This window comes from Condylostylus longicornis, unplaced genomic scaffold, assembly GCF_029603195.1.
Source record: "Condylostylus longicornis isolate FDR11 unplaced genomic scaffold, ASM2960319v2 ptg000048l, whole genome shotgun sequence".
In the NCBI taxonomy this organism is placed as follows: domain Eukaryota; kingdom Metazoa; phylum Arthropoda; class Insecta; order Diptera; family Dolichopodidae; genus Condylostylus; species Condylostylus longicornis.
The window spans coordinates 9,906,838-9,932,067 of NW_026578017.1; the positions used below are offsets into that span (position 1 = coordinate 9,906,838).

General features: G+C 26.0%; 1 protein-coding gene across 6 annotated transcripts in view; it reads left to right on the forward strand.

Annotated features, from left to right (window-relative positions):
* The window catches only part of LOC129611176 (uncharacterized), a 290,077-nt gene that overhangs the window by 139,781 nt on the left and 125,066 nt on the right, over positions 1-25,230 (forward strand). For 5 of the 6 annotated variants that reach the window (XM_055524164.1, XM_055524165.1, XM_055524166.1 and 2 more), the window contains 2 exons: positions 14,170-14,246; positions 14,385-15,825. In XM_055524164.1, the coding sequence (XP_055380139.1) occupies positions 14,640-15,825 (1,186 nt within the window). In that variant the 5' untranslated portion in view covers positions 14,170-14,246; positions 14,385-14,639. Of the gene's footprint in view, positions 1-14,169; positions 14,264-14,384; positions 15,826-25,230 lie in introns of all 6 variants that reach the window. The other variant, XM_055524167.1, reaches the window with a different exon arrangement.

Sequence of the window (25,230 nt, forward strand, 5' to 3'; positions counted from 1 at the left end):
CAAAAGTGTATGTTTGGCCCGTAGTAAACGTCTAGTTGCCGATGCCTGATCTTTCCAAAAAATTTACATGTTCATTATTTTAATACGGGGAATTCATATATTAAATTTCAATGAATTCGGTTTATTATTTCTCTTTATATACACAAAAATGTATATTTGCCTCGTAGTAAACGCCCAGTTGCTGATGCCTGATTTCTTCCAAAACATACGAATTTTGGCGGACGGTCGAGCTGAGCTTATATATAAAATTTCAAGTAAATCAGTTGAATATTTTCTTCAAAATGTACAAAAATATAAAACAGGCCCGCTAAAAAGTGCAGTTCCCGAGGCCTGATATATACCAAAAGTTGATCGATCCGTGCCATGGTGGAAACAAACTTACATATAAAATTTCATCAAAATCGGTTCAGCCAAACTTGAGATACACGCGTGCACACACAGACCGACAGACCGACAGACCGACAGACGGACAGGCTGACAAACCGACAGGTTGCTAAAAATAGTTTATTTACACTTCCCTACTATGGAGAAGTACGTTCCCACCGAAAACTCGATATGCAAAATTTGTTGCCATCACATAACCTACCTATTGTTTACACAATACGGTCGGTAAATATATGTACATATGTACAATAGCATGTGTAATATTATTCAAAAATCAATCAAATTAACATTCCAATTAATTCTTTCGCTCTATTTCACTTATATTAACAATCCTGTTATTTGAACCTGTTCTCACAATTATATTATTAAGCACAAGTCTACTGAATAGTTTCAAAATAGAGGCTTAAGAGCACAACTTTTTAATTGTAGATTTGGCAAGAGTTTTCGTTGAATGTTATTTACGATAAATAGGGTCAGGTCAAATAGCTACTAAAATTTCAACAAATTACACTAAATAGACAAGTTATGATAAATATCGGTAAAGCACCATTTTATTTATTTTATGTATTTTAACGTGCATAAAGGCTTACAAGTATCCAATTTTATGTTAGTTACTCGTAAAATTAAATGGACATAAATTTTATTTCATAAAGCATAAAAAAATGTTTAATACACCATAATAATTATAATTTTTACGATAAAGATAGTAATGAAAATCTTATTATATAGAGCTATATCAGAATCATTAAATTAATCCAAATTAATTGATGGTCAAGAAATAATGTCCACAGCTGCCTTATCGCTGGTCTCCAGATTTAGAATAAGGTCAACTCCAAAATTACATAACTTCATGGCTAACAAAAAAAAAAGTTAGCTAATTGTGAGTTGTTTTTAATAAAACTTAAAATTTTTAAAGAATTTTGGCTTAATAATATTCAAACTTTTATTTTGTAAATAAAATAAATATGAAAATATAAGAAAATCCAAATTTTGGATTAAGTCTTTATATAGTTTAAAAATCAGACGAACTGAATTAATAGATCTGTTTTACACAAAAAATTTAAATTTTCAATGTTCTAGTTCGGATTTTCAATCAATTGATTCTTAATCCGAATCGTTTCAATTTTAAATTTTTGCCATTTTAAATAAGTTATCTATGGTTGCGTTGTAGACTCTTTTATACAGTATAATCAACACCACTATTAATTAATTTTTTGCTGTATATAAGTATATCTTCTGTCTTATACTTGAATAAAATATTAATTAAGCAAGTAATTATCTTTAAGTATGTCTGATTATGCATTTTATTTGTATTTAATTTTATATTATAAAAGACAAGAAGGAGTTTTATATTATAATTTTATTATGTTCCTGAATTTATAATAATGATTCGAGTGAAATTTTAATATTTTTTTAACTACTTATTGTCTCATAATGGAAAGAAAATACTTTTCATTACTATAATTAAAGCAATGAATAAAATAAGTGCTTAAAATTTAAAATTACTTTTTAATTTCTTTACTAATTTTTAAAAATAATTTTTTTTTCTTTCATTAAGGAACATTTAATAAGAACTACATAATTGGGTTTAAATGTGACATTTTCAATTTATTCACAAAATATTAGAAAAAAATTTAAAATTTAAATTCTATTAAGTGGACAAAAATGCTTTTTAAAATTTTTCTGTGGAACAAAAAAACACAGTCATTTAAAAACTTTTAATTTGAGTACTAAACATTTTATTCTTATAATTAGTATTTACTTATTAATGAAGGATTGTGGATTTCAATTTGAATTGAATTTGAATAGGTATTTACTCTATATTTTGAATGTTGATTGTGGGTAGTGTTAATCAACGATAATATTTTAGTATATCAATTGGTATTTTTCATGATCACCAATTATACCAACTATGTGCTATTGGGCTTAAATTTTATAATGACTATATGGTTATAATTAGTGTTACAGTTAAGGCTGTGTGTAAAATGGATATATTTAACTTTGAAGGTAAAAATAAACACATAGAAAGCTATAAGTACCTTTATATACACCTTTTTTGTCTTATAAATGAGTGTTTATAATTTTTTTTTAAATCGTATTAAATCTATTCCTACACTACTCGCATCCTGTAAATAATACTACAACATCTTAAAATTTGTTAATTTCTTAACTAGGTACGTTGTTAAAAGAGCAAAATATTTCGTTTCAGAATTGCGGTGCAGAATTTAGTTATCGAAAATTTGTTAGAATGTGCTTCTTTTTGAGTTCAATACCGCTATATTTAGCGACATAACCCAAATTCAAAAAATATTTTAATTTATTACCGCGACACATTAAAATAGTTAACGGTTTTCTCAAATCAATTGCAGCAGTATTTCAATTTATATCAATTTTATGAAAAAAAAAATTGAAATTTAAATTGTATTTAACCACATTTTTTTTTAAATCGCGTGTGAAAATTATTACAGGAAGAGTAAATTTTTTCAATGTTATAGTTTACATTTGAATTCCTTCATTACAACAACAAAAACATTCGTCTTTTAGATTCTGCACGCTCCATTTTTATGTTTATAAAAAAGAAATAAAAATATTTTACCAAAAAATTTATAAATTTTGTCTACGTTTTTCTTCAGACAAGTGAAAACAATTTAAAAAATATTTAGTTGAAAGAAAAAAAATTTTTTGTAGACGTAAAACTTTTTTTTATTTGTTTAGAGTTAAAAAACAAATTTTAATTAAAATAAATCGGAGGTAAAAAAATATTGTTCTTTTATTCTTTAATTAGTTCTAAAGTTAAGTTGCTGACACAAATATAAAATGGAAGTCAATACGGAATCAATTTTATCTGTAAAATCGATTTAAGTCGATAGTGGCCGTTAGGGATTTCCGAAACCGTCACAATTCCCCATATTTCAAGTCCACTTTAAAAGTTTACTATATTAGTTTTCCTCATGAGGCAAAAATTTGAAAGTATCTTAGTTAAATTTTAATAAAGAATAATCATCAAGGTTAGTTTTAAGGTAGCTAATTTTGACAACGTCAAAGTGGGTATACGTTAAAATTAATAAACCTTAAAAATTGAATTTTTAATAGTAAAACACGAGTAATAGTAAGCACGCCCACGAGACGAAGTTCATCATTTCTTGCTAAAATAACTAAATTAAATTTAATAGGTCTCGGGAAGTGACCTCCTGCAGTGGTAGAATTCAATAGAAAATCCATTGAATGAAATCGTTTTTGGGAAGTGATAAAAAAATTTACAGATATTTTCATGCAATAACCAAAGAGCATTATGACATACAAAGAATTTAAAACCAAATCAACCTAACCAATTACTAATTCGGAAAAAATAATAAAAATATTTAAATAATTCTTTTATTTACATAAATATAAAAATATTTTAATATTTACTAAAATCGCATATCTGAACTGTTTCGATCTCATTCAAGTTATAATATAATTATTTGTTAGAATATAAGCAAATTCTATTTAAAGAATCTATATTATTGCGAGAATGTGTACAACGAAACTGAAATTTTCTTACATTATTTTTAGTTCTTTTCGGAAACCTGAAACAGATAATATTTTTCTTTTATTTATTTACATATAATGTTAAAATTTATTTACAGTAAATTAAAAAAAATTAAAGGTAATGTTAGTTTTGGATAGAGAGTGTGGATGCTATTAAACAAATAAACATACAAACATTATACATTTTAATTCACTTAACTTTACTCGGGTGTAGGTATAATTACAATGTTAGATTGCGTAAGTGAAATTGAGAAAAAAACGAATTCATTATAAAAATAAACAAAATTCTTTAATGTGGGGATTTCACTTTTATGGCGATGTTATTGCAAAATTTTAATTTATGACTCCACAGGGATTTTCAATTTTAATTTCAATTTTGTTTAAAAAAATAAAAATAAAAAAAAAATGTGTTTTTGCTTTAATAAAGGCGATATTTTTATTTTAAAATAATAAAATATTTTTTTTTCAAATAAAACACACGAGTACGAAAAAATTCAAGGTAGGCAAACGAGTGAGAAAGGAAAAGAGCACATTTTTAGCAATAATTTTGACAAATATGTATGTAATGCACTCATAATTCCAAATTTCAAAACCACCAGGTTACCCATTCTTCATTTGCCTTGCCTTTAATTGGTCGATAAATATTGCAAATATTTAAAAATAATCTTTACAAAAATGGAAGTAGTGTAAAAAACTTATAATAAGTTTTCAATAAGAATTTTGTATGTAGTGCAAAAAAATATTTATCAACGGATAAATGCAATTGGATGCGACGAATAGTCATCTGGTAATAGAACGATTTAATTATATCGTATTATATTTATCAATACAAAACCTTTCTACTTAAATGTTTAGAGTTACATACCATTAATTGAAAAATAATTGAATGTCAATGTGATGCAGAATCAGTACATACATATATATATGTATATGATAATTAGCTTGAATATATAGAGATCACGTTATAGTAAAGTAAGTTCATATGAGAAAATATTCGCTTGTATATAGTTTCGGCTTCTTTTCTCTTCTTATGAAAATTAAACAGAAAACAAATTTCTGCCTGCTGCTTTATTTGCCTGCCATTAAAATTCCACACTGTTCTTTTCTGCATATTTTGTACCTAATATAGTGTAATTCATTTCATTTATTTCTGCAAACATTGTAATTATCGTCTAGGATAATTTTCGTACTTTTTCGAAAAGAAGTTTAAATAACACTATCTACTTAAAATTCATAATTTTGTCATTATAAACATTTAAAAAATTTACTTAAGTTCGTTAGTAATTTTTAGTAATTTCAGAGAATCCCAAAGCCTGATTTCATGTCTTTTTCAAAAAAAGTTTCTAATTGTTCAATATTTATTTATTATCATTGGCAGCTGCCTTGCAACGGATCACATTATGATTATGTGCACTACCTTGCAAGTCATTAAAATATTTTCCTTAAGAGTATTTGATGAAGTATGTTAAGAATTTTCCCCCACAATTTTCTAATCAGGAGCTGTTTTTTTCAAAATGCAGATAATTTCAAAAAAGTATATCAACAATTTTTTAAACAAATTTATCCAAACTTTTATCAAAATGTTGAATAATTTGGGGAAATCTTGTATTTGAAGTATAGGTAATATTTTTGTCAAACTGGACTGACAATTGAAATCGGAATCTGAGAATTTTTTGTATTTTTTGCAAAAATTTTAATTTTGAAAAAAAAAACATTTATCATGAAATAAATCTAATACAATAAAATTTATCTCAAAAATTTCAATTGAATCAAATTTATTTGATTTCCGACATATTGATTGGATTCTATATTATATTGATGAAATAAAATATTTAGATAATAAAAAACAAAATAATTTCTATAATAATGTAAACTTTAATGTAAATTTATTCATTTTTAATGTTATTTACAAAAATTTGAATATAGGTGTATTATTACACAGAAAAAAATGCAATCAAGATCATCTAATAATGTCGCAAACCCGAAAAATTTTAAACCTCAAAAGTTGGAACTTAAAAATTATTTTATTAATCATTAATTTACTTTACTAATTTTTTCCCGTAGCTCTTTATTACTTTTAAAATTTTGCGGTTTAAAGTTTGAATTTAAACTTCTAAACTTGAATTTTAAACCATACGACTAAAAATTTAAATGTTGTACTTTATGTTTCTAGCACTTTTCCGGCTTGAATTCTAAACCTTTTTACCTTTAAATAAATTTTTAAGTTAAACTCAATTTTTTTTCTGTGTATAGCTACGTAAACATGATTATTGCATACTAAATATTCATGTTGTGCTCAAATTTTTGGAATTGTGTGTAAAAACAATTAATTTTTCATATAATTTGAAAAATACTAATTTCTAATTCATACAGGAAAATAAAATTTTTGCGTAGAAATACACTCATATTTTTAATAAATTTTACTTATACTCGTATACCATTCAAATGCAAAACTGAGTAATAAATAATTTTTTTTTATAAAACTATTTCAAATTGTGTCTGTGAAAAAAGTATAACAAAAATTTTTATCTTTTTCACCTTAAAGTTAAAACATCACATAAACGATCTACTTGTTCCTACACATTTACACACACTATATATTTAAAAGTCAATGAGGATAATAAAATAAAGTGAAGAAATCATTATTAATACATCATGTTACACAGGACCTTAAAGTTTTTTCTTTTCTCACTTTTATAAATTCCTATCGCTATATTTTTGATATATTGTTATAAAAAGTTAAAGTTTACCCTAGAATAACCAAATATAAATAAAAAATCTCATACCCTATATTACATTATTCACAAACTACGTATATATAGATACGAACTAAAAACCACTTAAATAGTTTTTCATGAAAATTTATTGGAAAATTAGATTTTCATTGGACCTTCTTGTGTTATGTGTTTACGTAAGAGAGCAACAATGCCGTGGCTATAGAGTATAATAGAGTATATATATAGAGTATAATTTATTGAGGTTTTATGCTTTTAATTTTAATGCATCACGATTTTACCACTTTTGGGTTTTATTTTTAGTTTCACAAATTCTTTTTTTCTTTAATTTTTGTTTTTGTAACCTTCTACTCGTATTTTCATATTCTTCTCTTATAAAAGTTGTAATGTAATCGTAATGAAATTATGTATTTAGTACAGGATGATTTATAGAGAGTGTAATTTTTTTTTGTTTTGTTAATGGCAATGAATCTATAGATAAATATTTTTCTTTTTCGGATACTCAATTTATTTTAAATGAATTAGTTTCAAATATTTGAGCTAAAATGTTTTTTTAAATGAATTTTGTAAAAAGAATGTCATAGTGAAAACGGAATTTTGTATTGTGCATAAATTTTCATAACAGAATGCGTTTTTTTTTCTTTGGATATAAAACAATATCGCGGCACGGCGATCGAGGCAAAATAGATCGTCTAAATTTACGGTGTACTGCAAACCTGAACTAAATCCTAATTTACAAAATAATAATAACACAATATGAAAACAAATAGTGATTCTGGCTAAGACTGAAAATGTTGAAGCAATATCAAGATATTTTAGATTCACAAGACTAGAACTGAAAGGACAGATCATTTGAACCATTTAAATTTCTTTTTGAGCGAGCCATAACTACATTGCCATTGGAATGATATAAAAAATTCGTTACGAAATGAGAAATAGAGTTGATCGTGTCAACTCTATGATACCCATATGGGTGTTTTTGTTAGAATTTTATAATAAGAGCTCTTATACAGTTCCTGTTAACACTTTAGTGAAATGTTGGCCTCGCTACAATTACTTGTAATACTTTGAAATTTAACCACTGTAAGCTTTTAAAATTTTTGTAATATTGCAGAGCAATTTGCAAATAACTATGCAATTCAAACAAAATTTTGTCGGAATAGTTAACCTTCCAACATTCGTTCTCCAAGTATAAATTGCATATCCAATCGTAATAAAAATTACAATACACAAAATTGCAGGCACAAAATTTGCGATAATGCTGATTTAATATTCGTAACACGGAATTTTATTTTAATTTTTTATAAGTATATGGGTTTATAAATATTTGCTTTTGTATTCAAGTTAATTTTATAGAAAGCAAACTTGAAAAATAGCCAATATTGCTTATACAATAGCGGTATCATTGGAGCACTTGTGTAAGCAAAACTTTCAATTACAAATAATTTCTAATAATCTAAGAATTTTTAATAATCTACTTAATCAAAATTGTTTACACGAAAAATCAACAAATGGGTCCAATGTTCTCATGATAATACTCTTCAACTCCATAAGGATATTAAATCTTACTATTTGAAAGTATATTTTCTTGAACCTTTTTTAATAAAATAGTGGTAATGTAAATAAACGCACATAAGTTTCGGAACTAACAAAAAAGAAAATGGAAAAACTATAAAATTTTTCTAGAAATAAAGTCGAATAAAATGTTTTATTTGTTTAGGGTTTTTCCCCTCTCTACTACTTCATTTCCTTTGTATACATAAATATCGGTGACAAGGCATTTTTGTTGTACAAATACATTAAACATTACAATTACATAAATACATAAGAATTATATACCTAAATATATAAATACGTTATATATAACTGTGACTGTAATTAAGACAGATGACAGAAATATGAATGTATTAAAAGTTTCGGTGGAGTTTTACTAAAATACCAGAGGGAAAACAAAAATGAAATAGCGAACATTAAAAAGTACCTAAGAAAACCTTTTAAATGTTATAAGAGCCAAATTAAAAATATTTCCTGTGCACTACCATGGGTTTATTTATGTAAACAAAAACAAGAATGAAAAAGGTGTACATAAAGAGGTGAAAAATTTTACCCTAAACGGAATCTGGTTTATAGAATTGTTTTGACCATTTAATAACTAAATATTAAGAAAACAAATTTCAAGAGAACATTTTTACGTTTTCTTATATTTTTTGAACTAGGTTTCAAATATTAACGATTTTCGAGATACAGGAACAAGTTTCGCTCTATGATAAAGATATAAGCCTTAAACAAAATATTTTTCAAAGAGCTCATTGAATATTTTAAGATGAGGCATGATTTGTGCTTATAAAAACTGAAAATTTTGTAATGACATTCAGAATAAGGTTTCCTTCTAGACTTGAAATAGTTGATTTTAATTTTATTGTAAGGTTTTCATTTTTGTTATGATAAAAAGAAAACACACCAAGATTGTATAATGAAAATCATTTTCAAAAATTTTTATACATTTTCCATTAACATGTTCATTACAAATAAAAAATGTAAAATAAAATTCTTTATGTGACGGACGACACGTTCCATAGGCGTTTCTTTCATTTATTTTTGTAATTATCTATATATACATACATACATAGTAGTTTATAGCCTTTTATATAGAAATCTTAAATGAGCAAAACGTTATGACGTCATAATAAACTTTCATTTTTATGTTTTTGCTGATTACTATACTTTAAAAACACAAATAAGATGAAAAAGACTATTGTTTATTTATTTCAGTATTAAAGCCCAAATGTTTTCTTATAATAAAGGTTAATTTAATTTTAGTCGAATTATTGATTAAAAATTAAAATAAAAGAAGCATATTCAATTCAAAAGGTAATAATTTTGTAGTTAAACCGTAGATCAATTCACTTTATCTCACTCAAATAGCAACAGTATTAGTTGTATCGACAAAAGTCTTCCATCAAGAATATTTCGTTATTCATAAGTTGCACCTCAGTATCACAAATAGGTATATATGTAATTATAATTAGTTTTATATGTCAATTTCATCTATCCCCATTTCTATGCATTTAGTTTCCATTACTCATAATATTAAAAAATATTCTTAATTCAAGAGCTTCTATAAACAAATTTCTAGTAAAAAAAGAAAAAATTTAAATTTTCTATAACAGGCAATTTTTATTCTCCATTTAAAATGCTGTTCTTTATTAAAAATACTATTATATACCCAAATTCATATCTTCCCATATACATAAAGAAAATATTGTACATAAAGAAAATATTAACGTTAATTTTTACATAATAACAATATCAGTTTTTCTTAATTATTATAATACTTTGTTATAAATGGTTATTGTTATTTTATTATAGCGGTAAGCATTCATAGCACTGTTCTATGACCGTATACATAAATACATAGATATTCAATGTTTCGTAAATACTAATTTGTCTCAATTATAAAGGTATACTTGTATATTTTATTTTTGTATTATGAAAAGCTCATAAGGGTTATTTAGGACATCAAAATTCTTAATATAATTTTTTACAATAATACAAAATAAAATGAATTCATTAATTTTCTATTTGTTTTTCATTGTATTCTCTTAATTTTAGGACAGATTGACTTAATTGAGGACTAAATGGAAAATAAAAAATTAATTCTAATTTTACATATTTTTTTGTTTTTTCCTTTGTTACATACATATTTATAATAGAAATTAATAAGTTTCGGATAATCTTGGTTGTTTTGAATTAATTTTTATATTACATACAACAATGCTCATTAGAATTTATTTTGTTTGAATTCTCTATAATTTTTATATTAAATAAGCAGACAACCGATTTAATATTGTGTCATTTATGTACTTCTATGTCAAATTTTGAGAAAACTACATATTAATATTTTTGTTGATTTGGCAGCACAAATATAAATTCAAAATTTACTGAACCTTCACTTTCTGGATTTACAATTTTTCTAAAAATTTTGTAAAATAGTTGAACTTATCACGTACAGACGTAGTCGCCTCAAAGTGTACATACACATTTAGTTTGAATTCTTTAGATATCATTCAAAAATGTAAAACTGATTCGTAAAATAATTAAAACTGCTGATAAATCTATTATTCTTAAAATACCTAAGAATGCACATCTACAATGTATGGTTTTGTTTAAATCAATTTATACGATAATTATTTGGCACAAACAGACTGATACACCAGTATGTTAATTAAAATATTTTATCCACGTTTTCCTTACATTAGAAATGCATTTACGACTGGTGAAATTAGATATAATCACATACTTAATACCTCTCTTATCGTATATTAAATACGGCCAGTTAAAATAATTAACATAAAACCTATAATAAAATTTATTGGAAATTTTGAAGTTACTCTTGCAGTTGTAAGAGAGGACAATAATATTTTCTTATGAAAATTAATTTATTAATTCATTTTTTTCAAATCATGTGCAACTATTCTGAGTTAGTCAACGCTAAATTTATTACGATGCTTGTTTCTATATCATATGATTTTTCACATCTGAAATTGTAAATTAAAAGTTTTATCCAAAATTTCATTCAAATATAATCGCATTTTATAAAATTAAAAATCATTCAATTAGTTATAACTGAAAATTTCGTGAACATCTTGTAGAGTCTACAATTTTCAATAGTTATCATACGAACTATGGTCTTTAAATTTGCAACATAGTGAGAATTTGCTCCTGATTTGAATTCATTCCAATAAGTCATTTTAGATTTTTCAAATTATATTTACCCTGAAGATATTTAGCCTCCGTAGCAGGGTTAATTTTTATAACCCGCAATATTTTTAAAATTAATAATTCCCAGATATTCACATACATAATTTATTTAGTTTAATCCCCGTTCGGTTATCTGCATTTGCTATTACCCGTAATTTGCTAACAAAAATTTTATGGTTAAAAATAATAATCTCATGTTGATGAAGAATTTGTTCAAATTTTTATAGAATAAAAATTTCTTTTTTTTTTTAAATTTTATAAAAAAATTTTGTACATATTGAAATCTAATAAAAATAAAAATGATTCAAAATCGTCACAATTAAATCGGTATCCTTTTTTTCACCTCTTATATCCTTCTAACAACACGATAATTCAATTATAATGATTTTGAAATTTTAAATGGCTTTCATTTTTTTTTGTATTTGTTTCCTTTATAGATTTATTTTTAAATTTATTATATATGTACATACATACATAATATTTTGTATATACAACATTATGTATATATTTGAAATGAGAGAGCAGTAAAATCGAAATAAATTAAAATAAAAGCATTTTTGGTCGTATAATTTTAAAGCAACAACAGCATTTTGTTGTGATTAATTGAAAGGATTTGGTTTCATTTTTCAAAGACAAAACAAAAACAATTCGATGACAATACAGAAAAATTAAAATGGTAAATAGCAAAAATAAACTAGCCTATATACACAGCCATACATACGTGCACACAAAGGAGAATAAATGAAATTTGAATATTAATTTGGTAATGAAATTCAAGTAACGTATTTCAGTTGGTATAACCAATATTTATTAAACTGCAAAATTAAAGGATATTTTAAACCATTTTCTAAATAATACTTTGGTTTTTGTTGAATAACAAATTGAAGCTATAATTAAATTGATTGGCATTGAATAATAAATATTTTGTTTTTTGGTGAAATATTTTTAAAAAGAAATCTCAGTTGAAGAGAAAATGCGAACAAAAATGAATATTTATAAACTGACAAAAATTAGAAATTCTGATTTAAAAATTCGAGTACTTATACTTGGACGTAAAAAAATTTTAAAGTTAATTTTTACTTAAGTCCTTAAACTTTCATATTTTGTTGGAAGTCAGTTTAATGCTGGTAATTACGAACACGTGGTGATATTAATCTTGAAAAACTACGTTATATAGAATCGGAGACACACTTTCCCAATTCCTATGACTTAATTTTTTAATATGTTTAGATTTAATTATTTTTTGCTATAAATATTAGATTTCATCTTAAACTACATGAATTAATTTTGTTTCGGTTTTCACATTCATTATGATTACCCAGGGTACTATATTATATAGATCACAAAATGCTCTCTCCATTCAACAAATAAATAATTTGAATGTCTGCAATATAAAATTACTGAAAAACTTTTAGAATATATTTGAAATATTAATATAGCAGTTTACTGTATGCTTTGCATGTTTTCCAATATTTTGTAATATAAAACCTAGATAACATCCTTGTATTTTGCATCTGCATGAATTTTTAATCTCTCGAATAAAAACTAATATATTTTCCTATATGAAAAACGTCTGCTATACTTTAAGAATCTTATTTTTTTGCATTTTCATTTCAGCAAAAAGAAAAAAAAACATTCATTTAAATAAGAAAAAAAAATCATTCGTATTGTTTGGAATTCATAATTATAAAGAAATTTCAATTTAATTAAATTCGAAAAGAATTTTTCCTTTTTCATTTATAATAAAATATTTGCACAACAAAGGATATACGTGTATATAGTAGATACTTTGTGTATTCCAACAATTAAATTCTTATATTTTATTGCTCTACTCTATATAGAATATTTAAATTTTAAAGTTGAGAAAGGTGCAATTTAATTAATTTTATGTACATATCCATGCATACAATATTATGACGAAGTTATGTAGGAGACGTGCTCTTTGTGATTTCAATCATATTATTTCTCAGAATTTATAATTTATGTTTTGTTGAAAATAATAAAAGTTATGTTTTTGTGAAGCCCTATGCGTGTAAGGTGAACGAAATTATTGTGCATAAGATTTTTTTTAAGGTCCAAATTGTGATTATATTTACAGACATGATAATGACAATGTTTAGTTTACGTAACTTTGGTACCATGAATATTATTTCTTATAATACACGGCTTTTTAATATTAATTCAATTTTATTCATATTTCTTCAAATTAAGTTGAAATCTAATATACAATACAATTAATGTGCTTAATTTTCAAGGACTTATTAAGTTGTTCTTCAATAAGGTTGTCCAAATATGTTTTTGAATTTAAAACATAGAACAAATTAAATGATTAATAAAATAAGTAAATTTGAGCTCCTATTTGACACATATATCATTTGAAATTAATTTTGTAATCGAAAATAATGTTTGCCTCAATAGTAGGAACCAACGATCACTAAAATCATTGAATTGCTAACAATTAGACTCAACAACCTGATACAAAATAAGCTCTTAATAAAAAAGCTTCTTGGTGTTGAGAACCCAGTGCGACATTAATTTCGCAAGAATCTGTAACACGGTTCATATCCCTTAGTTCCTGCTACAAACAAAAAAATTAAATTAGGCTTAGCATTGACCTACAGCTCTTACTATTGACGATACAATAGTACCTTATGAAAAAATAAAAGAAATAAAAAATTTTAAATTTTTCAATTTTTAATAATTTTAAAAATGAAATAAAAGATTTTAATTAATATATTATTATTCTCTTTCATTTCAGATGGCATGACGGATGCTGCGGAGTGTTTAAATTTAGCAAATGGAACGTTTTAAAAATATTATGTGATATTTAAAAATGTATGTGATCTAATAAGGTGCATATGTAAAAAAAAATCTATAAGTTTAATGTAAAATTCAAAATATTTATTAGCTTATTGTTAAAATTAGAAATTTTATTTTATATAATTTTTTTTTTTATTTATTATTTCATTTCAGTTTATTATCAGTATAGTTTAATTTTCTCTAAGTTTTCATAGTTTTTTTTTTAATGAAAAAATTAATTAATTAATTTTATTCAAAATTTTTCAATATAAAAAGAGCATAATTTTAAAAGAAATTTTGTATATGTTGAAAATATTAGAAATATAGAAAAGAAAAATAGTTAGTTAAATTAATATTTAAAAAGACAGAAATTGCACGATCTATAACGTTCCTGGAACCCATCGTCGCCATGTCACGTTGGGGCCAGGAATGTACGTAATATTTCCAGCAGATGAATTATTATATATGACATACGGTATCGCAGTACCTCGTTTTAAGCCAAGACCGACACTGGACCAACTGCGTGGACCACTAATACCAACAGGTGAAACTGAATCCTCCCCATCACCACAACCATCACCATTACCGTCTTTACCACCACTACCACCAAATCAACAACCAAGAACAAGTAACTCACAAAAAAAATTTTCAAATAGATTACAACCTTATCAAGAATATCAAGAAGAGCAATTATTTTTACAACAGCAACAACAACAACTATCTGATCAAACTGTATCCTTATCTCGTCGTCCTTCTCGTAATTCCAATAAATCACAAAAGCAAATACAATTTAGCGAATCTCTTGATCAAAGGCAATATCCTACATTAGAAGCAAATCATATAAACGTGGCTGAACAAAATCGTTATTACGAACAGAACCCATACGGAGAAGATTATGATCGGATGACTGACTATCAAGAAGAAGAATATATGCGTGAGCGTAGTCCTAGTATTTTCCTAGAACCTCCTACCCCTAGTCCCAATTTAAATAGACAACAAGAACCAATATACCCTTCTACTAAATCAGCACCATCGACACCTAAATCAACATCAAAAGCTTCAAAGCTACGACCAAAACTAAACATATCACTAGGTCGATTAGGTCGTCAACAACCTGAGCAAGTAGAGTCAGCGCGCTTAAAAGAAGACTTAAAACTTCACGTTGAAAATCCAGTATTTAACCGTGAGAATTTACGTCAACGTAATTTCGATGCATTCTTTGAATCAGGTGAACCAGTTTACTCTTTACAAAAGCATATACGTTCACCAACATCAACACCAGATGAACTATACACAACGAGCAATAGTAATAATATAAGTCGAGGTAATATAGGTTATAGTGGTCGTGCTCGTGGTGGTGGTGATAGTGTTGATTATTATAGTAGTGGGCAAAGCAGTGATTATGAATATAGAAATTATAACAATGTATCAAGTAATTATTTGGACGCCATCAGCGGCGGTGAGGTGGCGGCAACAACAATCGCACAAAAGACAGGCGGATCGGGTTTATTTAGCCGGTCGGCAAAAAATTCACCGTTAAGTAGTCGTTCGCGTAGCGTTGAACCGTTTAACGAACCGCCTGCTATGTATAGGCCTGCTGAAGTGCCCCAGAAAGGTGACAGGTGCCACAAAAAATCAACTAAGAGTTTTTTCTTTTTGTTTCGTAATTTGTATATTTTGCCTTAACCAATATATTTGTAATTTTACTTATTCGGGTAACACAATCACTGTAACCAAAATTTAAAAATATGTAAAATTACAAAGGAAAATTAATTTCAGAAGCAAATAAACAAAAACTTTAAATTTTTAAGGTTTTGAGTGACACTGTTCTTTTTGAATTATGACTGTTTGAAATTTTTTTGGTTATGGCACAATTTAACAATAACATTAACAGATTTGCAGTTCATTTTGGAAACTACTAACTAAATTTGTTACCATTAACTTTCCCATACTAGTTGCACTATCGTCGCTGATGGCATAACTTCATAAAAATTTACCACATTTATTATTCGAACTATAGTCTCTCCCCTTTTAATGATATCAAAAAAAATTTAATCTTAACCGAAAATCTAGAGAATAAGAAGTTATTGGTGAGGCTAGAGCATATACAAAAAGCTTAATGGCAAAATATAGGTACGATTGTATAACTTATCCCCTGGCTTGTGCAGATTTGCTGACATGCAATTAAGACTTTTCTAGTTTAGCTTGCATTTCTGCAAATTTTCAATACAATAATTATTTTTATTTTTATTTTTGTACTCGTATTACTAATTTTCTTTTCAAAAAAAAAAACGTTCTTTACGTTAAAATTTTATCAATTGCCTTTAAACTTAATTCAATTTCAAAACAACCTTATAAATTTTTAAAAATATGCTATTAGCGTTTCTCTGAAATTGCATTTTATAAATCTTTAATAAATAAATCCAGACTTCTTGTGTGTTGTTTTTCTTTGTTTTAAATTAAATTTAGAAGTTATTAAAGGAGTGCGTATTATATTGCTTTAAAAAGGTTGAAAAACAGACCCTTAAATCTCTGCAATTAAAATCACTCTCTGTATTACTCCCTACCTTAATGACTAGGTTTTAGTTAATAATACGAATATCAAAATCTTCTTTAATTAAATTTTAATTTTAATTAAAAAGTATTTTGAATTGTAATATTAATTAAAAAAAAATTAATTAGGTAATTTTTTCGAAAGGAATCCTCCATTTTTTAATTAATAGAAGAAAAAATTATCAATCTTTCTTTGGAAATTTTGTTGTGAAGCGAAATATTGTAGTCAGAGCACAATTTATTTTAACTAACACAAATTATTTCGCACGAATATGTATTTAATTAAGTACTAAGGTATTTCACACCTTTGGCCCATTTATCCTAGTATATCCTACATATCATCCAACTCCACGAAGCTAGGGTATAGATGGTCCAAACTACCTTATTATTCAGATTATAAATTACTATACCTTATCTTTCTAAGAATAAATTAAAATTGATCAAATTAATTTTACCTTTTCTATTTTTATTTATCACAAATTTTAATTAACCCCAATATAAAAGTTAACAAAGATGATGCTGTTTAATTATCTAGTTTAGAAACATGATGTCAATTTCCTTAATTAAAACCGATTTATTTTAATCCTTTCCATTTTCATTGGTATTTAAATTCTCTAATTTAATGTCTAAAAATATCGTCATAATTAATTTTTCATTTTTCATTTTTGTTTTTTGTTATTTTTCCTCTGATTTTTATAAAAAATTTGCCTACCTTCCTGCCTATACCATTTTTGTAGCGTCTATATTTTTCATGCTGATTTAAATAATTTTTCTTCCTTTCTATTCTCTGATACCTGAACATTTTAATATACTGAAGATACTATAAATCTGCCAGTACAAAGCCTTAATAATTACTGAAAAAAATTAAAGTTTTTTTTTTATATATAAAACCAAAAAGAAAACAAAGAAATCATTTATGTAGACACACACAAGAATACAATATAAAAACGAAAAGATGAAAAAAAAAACAAAGCTCAATGAAGATATTTTTTTTAAGTTTGACCTACAAAATGTAAAAGGCAAGCAATTCTTCCACCAACCATACCAACCAACCATCAAACAACAAAACATTCAATCATTCCCTAAGAGACTATGAATGAAAGTGATACCGTTGTGGTTTGAAAAAGAAAAACACAAAATAAACGGTAGGGTATTAAAATGTGAAAAATAAATAAAGTACTTCATTACGTAACTTTCCCGATTATTAAATGCTTACTTACATTGCCCTATAAGTAATAAGTATTTAAGTGAAGAAAGCCCTAGATTTTTGTTCAATAATGTTTTTTTTTGGTTATTTTTTCGAAATTTCGTCATTTTCGAACACTTTTAACAATATTGTTTAGTATAATCTCCTGAACTGACATATAAAATTTCAATTTAATTGCACTCACATAACCTCCCCCATTGTATGCAATGCGGTCGTTAAAATATAGCTTGTTATACTACTCAAATAAAATTTTCCTTCAAAATTAAACTGGTATGCAATTGGTATGCACCTTGCATCTTTCGCAGCTTCTTTTATCTTCTTTTGAACGAACAAATGAATTGTTTGAAAGGCACATATTATTATAAAGGGAAGATAAAATATTGTGTACTATATCACAGAATCACATAATCACAAACAATGAAATTTTTACTCGAACTTTCTGCATCAAATCAAGACATTATTTGACTAATTTGTGAAAATCCTAGTTGTAACCAACTTGTATTTTACATTGCAAAGCATATTATAGCTCTTGATTAAACTTTTTAGTGGTATAGTAAAATCTTGAGAAATTTACTTCCAATCGGGAAATAAAAAAGTGATGGTTTATAAAACAAAAGAAAAATTAGTTTTTCATATCTGTTTTTTTTTTTTATAACTAAACAGTAATTTATAGTACATATAAGAATATACGGTAGAGTAGGGGCCAAGAGAGATAAAAATGTACTTTTTGCACCTTAAGTGGTTAATGGATCTTGTTTTTTTACCATCGTATCTTCTCCTAATAAACCAATATACAAACAAAAATTTTAAAGGAAATAAGAGCTCGTAACTTTTATACATACATATACACTGATAAAATAATGGCAAGGTACCCGACAGAGTTAGTAATTACAAATGGTGTTTTTTTTTTAAATACAGTTTTCCTTTTAAAACTAAACAGTAAAGGTATATACACGTTTTTAATATTCTGAAGCATAAAGCAAACAGAAAAAAAAATAACAATTCTTAGATTCTCTACCATTATTTGTAAGGAAAATGTGTTAATTTTGATGGAAGCTCCTTTTTATACTGAAAAAAAAATTTCATCTTTATGGAAATGTGTATACATAATGCATTTATAAATGTATATGTATATGGAATATGTTAAGGATAATAACGGTAAATAATGAAAGGTTATAATGTTTTTATTTTCATTTTTTTTCTTTTTTACGTTCGAGAATTCTCTTCTTTCTCTTTTGATAATATATTTTAATTGATGGTTATATTATATACCGTGGGTTGAATTTTTCTTTTCTCTTTATATTATTGTATCAGAATACTCGTGTTCGAAGGACTGAGCAAGTAACACATCTATTATACTGATTTAATATTGTACAATTTTTATGAGTTCTTCATTTATGCTTTCTATAATCCAGAAAATTATCAGTTTTTCGATATTATAGTTACGTCATTGTGTAAGGGTATTTTATGATATTGAAAAATACATACATTATTAAGTTAATGGAAATGAAATGGTAAAATTATTATAATGACTGGCATTACAACAATATATGCATAATATTAAAGTCGCTGTTGTTATTAAAAAAAAGGTATGAAGTGTCGATTTATATACCTACGTGTAAAGAATTTAAAATTATAAATAACTAAAATATGAACACTATTTTTAACCTTTTAGTTAAAGGTTATAAAAAATTTTTATTCATTACCTTTTTTCCCAAAAAAAAAGAAAAAGAATTTGAAAAAAGTACTTATTAGACTCTTTCCATCCGACCGTCTATCCGGCGTCTGTCTACAGAACTTTCACTTCCTAGAACTACAAATTTATTTTTGTAGAACAAAATTTTTGACTATTTTTTACGACCACAAAATAGCAAAAATACCATATTTATACTACGCATTGTATATTCTTACACAGAAGCGTTTTTTTAATTTAACATACGGAGAAAAATAGGTAGCGCATTCCTCTACCGCCACATAAGCGTAATAGTTTTTCAAAAACTCACAGCCTCTCCTAAATATCGATTTTTCGACGCCTTATGTTTCAGAAACTGTAAGCTTTTCCAAACTTCTATAAAAGCAAAAAACTAACAGAAAATTTCATACTATCAAAAAATATGTTTCAATACTGTGTTAATTTTTTTTTTTGTTCATCCTAAATGTATGCAATAATGTTACACACATTATGGTATACGATTGAGAGTAATTTAAACAGTGACGTAGATTGTTTTTAAAAGTAGTATTTCCACTTTTTCAACAGAAAAGTGCCATTTTATTAGATTAATTATTAAATATTAATCAATTACAATATCTGTGTAGGTGACGGTTTACATAATTTCCACATTAATCAAGTTCAAAATTAATTTTGTTATCAAATAAGTTGTAGATAGAAATTATGTCTGTTAAATCCTAAAAAAGAGATTACAAATTTTTTTTTGATTTCTTAATTCCAAGCACTAATTAGAACACTTTTCAGTTTAAAACAAAAGTTTTTAGCTACCTAAATTTTGTATGTGGGGAAGTATACTATTTAACAAACTCTATATTGATTTAATTCGTAATTATTCTAATTGTATAATTATTTATTCATTGTTGTTATAGCTTTTATACCAACAATAATTAAGTCTATTTTCCAATCATTTTACTAACATTAATTTAGCATATTAAATTAAAATTTTTATCCAATTCTTCATCTTATGTTTAATATCTAAAAGTCAGATACACGTTACAAATATTGACAAAATCGAGTTGAATTGAAAATGATGAAAATTTTCCCGTCGGACACGCTATAAAAATTTTAAAATTGAAAATCTATGAAAATATTATGATTGTTACCGTATGTAGATTTGAACAAAAATTTCCGCGAACTTTAAAGTTAAACTTCCTTCAATTACCTTGAAATCAATAACTGATGTCAAGTTCAAATTTTTAATGAACCTCTAATATTTTTTCTTTTTGCTTGGAATCCACATATAATTATTTATTACCAGAATTACCCATTTTTCGAATTACCCTTAATATATACTACAAAAAAAGAAAATTCGATAAAATCTGAAATATCACCAAAATTTTGTCAACAAATTTTCCATGTTTTCCTTAATTTGCTACACTAAAAAAAATTTTTTTTTACATTATCATTTATTACTTATTTCTACATTTTACAAGGATATACATTTACATTTACATATATACATAAATCCCTAAGTTCAGGCGACGAAAACAATAAAACCAAATTAAATTTACAATATTGTAAATTATTGTACAACAATATTCATTAAATTATTACAATTTTTAAAAATCATTGTGGCCAACCCACAAAATTTTATTCAAGATAAAAACGAGACAATTTTATTTGAAAAAGTTATTGTAATGATGTATAGCTTATAAAATAATGATATTATGTGGATCAGGGGATATGAATATGTAATTGGGTGTTTGAGCAAATTATGTTTTCAAAAATAAAATTATTTATCGAGTCATTCTTTTATTACGACATCACGTAAGCACAATGAATTTTTAATATAATTTGATGAATGGTTTGTAAAATTTTCTCAATCAATTTGAAATTGTTTGTTATACTCATATATGAATTTATTTTCGGAAATGTTATAAATTTATAATACCGTTTGCAACGCTCAAGAGTGTATTCTTGGTTAAATTCGATTCTGAGACTTCTTATGCACAATTCAATCCCATTCAATTCGGATTTGATTGAAGAAATGGTTTAAAAAACTGTGATATTGTCTAATGCAAAAATATTTTTCGGCCTAAATTCGCCAAATTCCTCCAAGTCAATATTGGCTTTAGCCAATTGACCAAATTAGTAAGATTTTTAAATTGAATTCTGTTGAAAATTCTCGCCGCACATATTTATGGTATTTCTAACATAAGGCGCTTTTTGCCGGAATCTATTATATAATATGAGAAATATCAAAACTGAAACTGCTTGTAGTTTTTAAAAACGTGTGGATTCAACAATTATGTGGAGATTAAGGTGAAATTCAGCAATTTTTATTAGGAAAGCTGTTCCATTGAAAAAAACATTAAATTGTTCTCTATATAAAATTCAGAATAATATTTTAACATTGAAGGGCTTATAATTGAAGTCTGGGAAGACCTAATTTTAGTTCCATGAATGTCAAAATAGAAAAACTTTTAGCATTAGACCTCAAAAATCTTAAACATTTGTATTTCTTTCGTACAGAGATGCAACAAATGGTGTAACATCAAAGTTTTTATACAAAGTTTTTTAAACTTAAATTTTCTGACCAATTTTCTTAAAGACAACAAACATCTTTATGAGTTTTTCCCTTAATAACGAGTTTTTAATGGTATCAACAGTTAGATAGAGTGAACAAAATATTATTTTCGTTCGAAGTTTTTGTTTTTTATTGCGCCCAAACTTTGCATGTTGTTTGAATATTATTTTCGGCTTTATACCATGTTCTTGGCAAAACATTTTCTCTTTTTTTTTTATTTATGCACATTTTACATTTTGGCTCTAATTTATTGTTGTTAGAAGTTCTAAGATTATCTGGAGGGATAAAAGTTTATTATATTTTTTTTCTTGTGTTTGTAATAAAAAATATATCTACTTTCTCTATGTCATGAACCTGTGGGAAAACATTTAAGAAAAGAAAAACAACTTAGACTGAACCAGACGTCAAAATTTGTGAATAATTTTAAAAGCATTCAACAAAAATGAAAAAACAAATTTTTATAAAAGAAATTCATTTAATAATCCTAAAGTGAAAGTTTAATATTTTATGAAAAAAGTTGATAGAAATAATTTATGCTAAAAACTTTTTATTCTATTAAAAAATTTTTATAATTTGTATGCATCTATATGTATGTATGACTGGGCATTAAACTTGTTGTTGATTTTGTGTTTGATTAGCTGTTTTTTATTACTCCTATATTGCTAATTGAAATTAGAAAAAACGAGAAAAAAACGAGAAAAAAAATAGAGTTGACCTTGTCAACTCTGTGATACCCGTACGAATTTGTTATCCTATGTGCGAATAACTAATGTGCCATAACTAACTATGGGGCAGACTATGACCTTAAGTTGCCGTATTACCATATTAATTTATGCAAAATTTCAGTACTATGTGTTATTCAAAATACTGGTTGTGCCAAACTACTATTGATGTTGTATGGCAGCTACCAGAAAGAGCCAAGAAATTTTAGCGAATTTTATCAAGCACATCGGCCCTACTAATATAATCACTTGTGTGAAATCTCAATATCACAGCTTTTATAGTTTCTGAGATATAGTCAAATAACTTTTGAAGTTGTATGGCAGGTACCAGAAGGAGCCAAGTAATTTCAACGACTTTTATGAGACACATTGGCCCTACTAATATATTCGTTTGTGTGAAATTTCAATACCATAACTTTTATAGTTTCTGAGATATAGCCAAATAAATTTTGAAGTTGTATGGCAGCTACCCGAACCGGTACCCCGATCATGTCCAATTTAAATAGGGTTCTGGCACTTACTACAATAAATCATTTGTGAAAATTTGGTGAACTTAGCTCAATTAGTTTTTGAGTTATCGTTCGGACGGACGGACGGACGGACGGACGTACGGACGGACAGACAAAGCTAAATCAACTCAGAATTTGACGCTGATCAAAAACATACACTTGAGTCTATATCTAACACCGTTATTTCTTAGCGTTACAAACGGTAAGGCAAATTTAGTATACCCTTCGAACATACGTTCGTACGGGTATAAAAAACATTATGCAAAAGAAAACAAAGGTTTATGAAAAGCACTTTAAATAATTTGTTTATACAGAAGCTGAGAAAATGTCTGCACATAAATTCCTTGTAATTCGGGTGACTCTTTTAAAAATGATACAAAAGTAACGAAATTTCGATAAACAATAGGAAATTTTTCATTTATCAATAGGATTCTTTCCTCGAATTTAACTTACAATTATATTAAAATTGTATAGGGGCACACAAGCAATTTTTTTCAATTCAATTTTTAATCAGTTGTTCCAAAAGAATAATTTATTCAAGAATTCATAATAGTAGGTAGATTGCAGTTTCAATAATGCTGTATCAGTTATAAATGATAATATAAACATGATTCCAAATAAGTCGACTTATTCTAAAAAAAATTAGTCAAATAAATTTATGAAATTTTCAGCCAATTAGAGAAAATTAATACAAAACGAATAATTATACAAAATTTTATTCAGCTATTTTAACAACACAGTATTTATTGAAAATTAAATATTTATCAGCATATTATTATTTTGCTGAGGAGAAGGAGAGGATAAAATAAAACAGTCTACTGATTTTATCCTATAATTAAAGACCGTTTACCTGTTAATGATATTATAACGAGACAAAACAATTAGGTTTTAAAAGGTCAAAAGTTATACCTATACGCATTTTGCAAATAATTTAGAGAGTAATATTGTAATTTTAATAATATATGTATAATAAAAGTTGGGTCAAACCAATGGTTGATAATGCAGCACTTTTCTCTTAAACAAATGAAATTACTGCTTTTAAATATAATCATTGTATACCTACCACACTATTAAAATTATTTTCATTATATATTTCAAAGATTGCATACATTCAGGATGAGCAAAAATATGCAATCTGAAATAAAATAAAAAAAAATTTGAAGAGGTGTTAACATAAAGCTTTTAATTGTGAGATTAAGTGAGGTACATAACGCTCTTAATTGTGAGTTAAATATGAGGTTAATTGTGTGAGTTGAGAAAAATAATTATATTTTTGATGGCATGGCATATACCGTTAGCCTTCTGCAGAAATTTGAAAAGCTTGCAGTATCGGAAATATCGAATGAGGTGGAATATAATCAAATTTTACAATTTTCGGGGGGTGATAATTTGACAGAGGTGGAGGTGGAAAAAAATTTTCTTCCAACTAAATGAACTATTTATGAATATCTAAGAGTTATTAAAATTTCTGACTCCTACAACCTGAGGTCTGAAAAAAAAAACGAAATCAAAATTTGCAAAGAGCGGATTTAGATAACAGTAAATTTTTTACGGCCATATTGTTCTTTTAAAGTTCAAATATAGTATGCCGCAATAGAAGAATTCGGCCACTACTGTTCTGCGTTCGCAATATTTGAAAAATGCTTATCGTTTCGCTTCAACAAATAATTAAAAAATGGCATTTTTAAGGTTTTAGGGAGAGAGAGAGATAGGAATAAATCTTTGTCTATGGATATAAGTTTTTAGTAAAGGTCTATGTACATATGAAATCTC